The sequence below is a fragment of the Otolemur garnettii genome, unplaced genomic scaffold (assembly GCF_000181295.1).
Source record: "Otolemur garnettii isolate 467f Iridium unplaced genomic scaffold, OtoGar3 scaffold00179, whole genome shotgun sequence".
NCBI classification, from domain to species: Eukaryota; Metazoa; Chordata; class Mammalia; order Primates; family Galagidae; genus Otolemur; species Otolemur garnettii.
The window spans coordinates 2,408,576-2,412,491 of NW_003852574.1; the positions used below are offsets into that span (position 1 = coordinate 2,408,576).

The following is a 3,916-nucleotide window of genomic DNA, read 5'->3' on the forward strand; positions in this document are numbered from 1 at the left end:
TTTTTTTTTTTTTTTTGAGACAGAGTCTCAAGCCATGGCCCTGGATTCTCTTGCCTCGGCCTCCTAAGTAGTTGGGACCACAGGTGCCCACCACAATGTCTTGCTATTTTTGTTGTTGCAGTTGTCATTGTTGTTTTTAGCTGGCTGGCTGGGCCGGGTTCAAACCTGCCAGCCTTGGCACCCTACTCACTGAGCTACGGGCACCAGCTGTTTTAACTTTTTGAAAAATTACAGATTCACAGAAGGTGCAAAGAAATGTATAGAGAAATCGAGTGTATCTTTATGCCAGTCTCCCTCAATGTTGATATTTTGTGTGGCTGTAATACAATAGCTAAACCAGCAAATTGGCATACCTCATTAAATTATATCTTAAAATGGATTAATTTTACTGTTTATAAATTATATCTCAATAAAGTTGATCTTCCCACCCCACCCAGAATTTTCTTCCCTGCTACTTATATTCTCTGTAGCATATTCTTTTATGCTTATTTTTTGAAACAAGGTCTTGCTTGTTGCCTAGGCTACCTTTAAACTCCTAGACTAAATGATCTTCCCACTTCATCCTCCCAAGTAGCTAGGGTACATGCCACTACACCCAGCAAGTTTTTTTTGTTTGTTTGTTTGTTTGTTTTATTTTTTGAGACAGTCTTACTATGTTGCTCTCAGTAGTGGCTTCGGCTCACAGCTCACAGCAACCTCAAACTCCTGGGCTCAAATGATTCTCTGGTCTCAGCCTCTCAAGTAGCTGGGACTATAGGTACCCACCACAAAACCTGGCAATTTTTTGTTGCAGTTGTTGTTGTTTACCTGGCCAGGCCCAGTTCGAACCCACCAGTCTCTGTGTATTTGGCTGGTACCGTAACCACTGTGCTATGCATGCTGAGCCAAGTTAGTATTTTTTAAAAAGGTGATGTTAGGCCAGGTGTGGTGGCTCATGCCTGTAATTCTAGCATTCTGAGAGGCCAAAGCCAGTGGATTGCTTGAGCTCTCAGGTTCAAGATGAGCCTGAGCAAAAGCAAGACCCTGTGAAAACCCCACACTGTACCCCAGAAGTGCATTAATGTACATAGTTACCATTCAATAAAAAAAAAAAGCGAGACCCTGTCTCTACTAAAAATAGAAAAACTGAGGCAAGAGGATCGCTTGAGCCTGACTTGGAGGTTTCTGTGAGCTGTGACACCATGGCACTCTACCCAGGGTGACAGCTTGAGATGGTGTCTAAAAAAATAATAATAATAAAATAAAAAGACTCGGCGCCTGTGGCTCAAGTGGCTAAGGCGCCAGCCACGTACACCTAAGGTGGTGGGTTTGAATCCAGCCGGAGCCCACCAAACAACAATGACGGCTGTAACCAAAAAATAGCCAGGCGTTGTGGCGGGTGCCTGTGGTCCCAGCTACTTGGGAGGCTGAGGCAGGAGACTCGCGTGAGCCCAGGAGTTGGAGGTTGCTGTGAGCTGTGATGCCATAGCACTCTACCCAGGGGGACAGCTTGAGGTTCTGTCTCAAAAAATAAAATAAAATAAAATAAAATAAAATAATAAAATAAAAAGAGGATGTAATAAACCCCAAAAATAAAAAAAAAAAAAGTGATGTTAGATTCCCCAGGTAGTTCAAAGAAATAGCACTTTCCTGCTCAGCTTTTAAATTAGTTAAGATGAAGGAATGTTGAATATGACTGCTGAAATGGCATCATTCACTGTCAAAGGCTAAGCTAGAGGATGTAGCTTGCTGAGAGTCTAATGGATTTGCTACCTGAACCACACAATTAGACTGACTTACTGAGTTATAGGCATCACTTGCCTATACTATGTGATGGTTAAGAATCTACCTATGGAGGCCTATTGGAGATCACCTACTTCTCAGAAGAGGAAAAGACAGCTGAGCCAAGCATGCCAACTTATTTTTTCCAAAGTCTCCAGTCAGAGAAGTCACTGCTTTCTCTAGAAAAATATGTGAAGGAGTTAGTTTGAAATTCCAGCAGTTACAAGTTGACTACCTTCACATTAAAACAAATACCAGGAATAGGGTAAAGCTTCCCCACTCCCCAGTTCTTTCAAGTTGAAATTTCAGGTCTGTTCTTCTGCTTATCAACAGGGAAGATTTAAAGAAAGAGGAAATGATCGCAAGGAAAAGCTCCAATCTTTTGACTCTCCAGAAAGGAAAAGGATTAAATACTCCAAGGAAACTGACAGGTAAGTCTAGAACTCTGTATTCAGCCTAGGCCTCAAGTATGAATAGTAAAACCATTTCCTTCTCCAATTACACTGCTATTTTCTCTCTCAGGGTGGTGAACTTATCAGAGTAGATTGTGCCTGAACTTCTTGAGCATGAGGTTTCTTCAGGCTTTCCACCATCCATCTTTACACAGGAATTGCCTGTTTACATGGAAGATTGACTGCTTCACTTGCTCAAAACCAGGGCTAGAGTAACCGTGGTCAGGATCCACTTCTCTTTTCATCAGTAGTGCTATATCCTTGTTTATAGGCCTGATAAGAATGTCACACTTGGGCCTTTTCTCTAGGGAAAATGCATTCTCACAACACAGGTACTAAGTAAGTAGTTGGCTGCTAATGGAGATATATGATCTTTACCTTCCTGCACTTATTTCTAGTCAAATGATTTTTTTTTCTTTTTTATTGTTTGGGATTCATTGAGGATACAAAGAATTAGGTTACACTGATTGCGTTTGTGGGGTAAATTCCTTATAATTGTGTCCCGACCCTTAAGAGGTATAGAGGTGTGCTATATACCATAACCCTCCCATCTCCCTTCTTTCCGCCCCCCACCTGCTCCCTTTTTCCCCTACCCCCACCTTATATTAGATCATCTACTGCCTTCATATTAGAATTGAGTACATTGGATTCTTGCTCCTCCATTCTTGTGATGCTTTACTAAGAACAATGTGTTCCACCTCAATCCAGGTTAATACAAAAGATGTAAAGTTTCCATCTTTTTTAATGGCTGCTCAGTATTCCATAGTGTACATATACCACAGCTTATTAATCCATTCCTGGGTTGGTGAGCATTTAGATTGTTTCCACATTTTGGCAGTTGTAAATTGAGCTGCAATAAATAGTCTAGTGCTAATGTCCTTATGATTAGTGAAATGATTTTAAAATTGCAAGACCAGAGTTATATAGAATGTGTTGCTAACTCACTGTGTACAGGTACTCCATTAACGGCAAGGAATGCTTTGGTAGACAAGACATATTATCCTTTACTGAACACCAAGTATGCAGATGATGATGCATCCTATAGGGCAGACACAGAAATTAGTGGGGAAGAGGAAGGCATTTCAGTTGCAGGGAACTATATATACCAGGCATGAAAGATCAAGCTCACGATCAAGGAATTTCAAGTAATTTGATGATGCTGAACATTGAGGATATATTGTTGAGTGACAGATAAAACTGGTTCAATAGATAAGAGGCCAGTGCATGAAGTTCAGACACCTTGAACACCATGCTAAGGCTTTATCTTAAAGGCAGTATGAGGTCTTGGAATGATTTAAGCAGGGTATTGATCTAGCTTTGTATTTTGGACAGATTACTAATTGTGTGGAAGACAGGTTTGTAGAGAACTAATGATGTACCTTCTATTGTGATTCAAGTGAGAGATTGTGATTACCCAAGAGAAGTCCATGAGTTTACAAAGGAGAGTAGGGTGGCGCCTGTGGCTCAGTGAGTAGGGAGCTAGCCCCATATACCAAGGGTGGTAGGTTCAAACCCGGCCCTGGCCAAACTGCAACAAAAAAATAGCCAGGTGTTGTGGTGGGCACCTATAGTCCCAGCTACTTGGGAGGCTGAGGCAAGAGAATCGCCTAAGCCCAAAAGCTGGAGGTTGCTGTGAGCTGTGATGCTATAGCACTCTACCAAAGGCAAGAAAATGAGACTCTGCCTTTTTTTTTTTTTTTTTT

The 3,916-nt window shown here is 41.4% G+C and overlaps 1 protein-coding gene across 1 annotated transcript in view; it reads left to right on the forward strand.

The window, feature by feature from the left end:
* RBM6 (RNA binding motif protein 6) overlaps positions 1-3,916 on the forward strand; it is a 139,902-nt gene that overhangs the window by 129,630 nt on the left and 6,356 nt on the right. Inside the window, exon 19 of the mRNA XM_023519520.1 lies at positions 2,095-2,193. Within this exon, the coding sequence (XP_023375288.1) occupies positions 2,095-2,193 (99 nt within the window). The remainder of the gene's footprint in view (positions 1-2,094; positions 2,194-3,916) is intronic.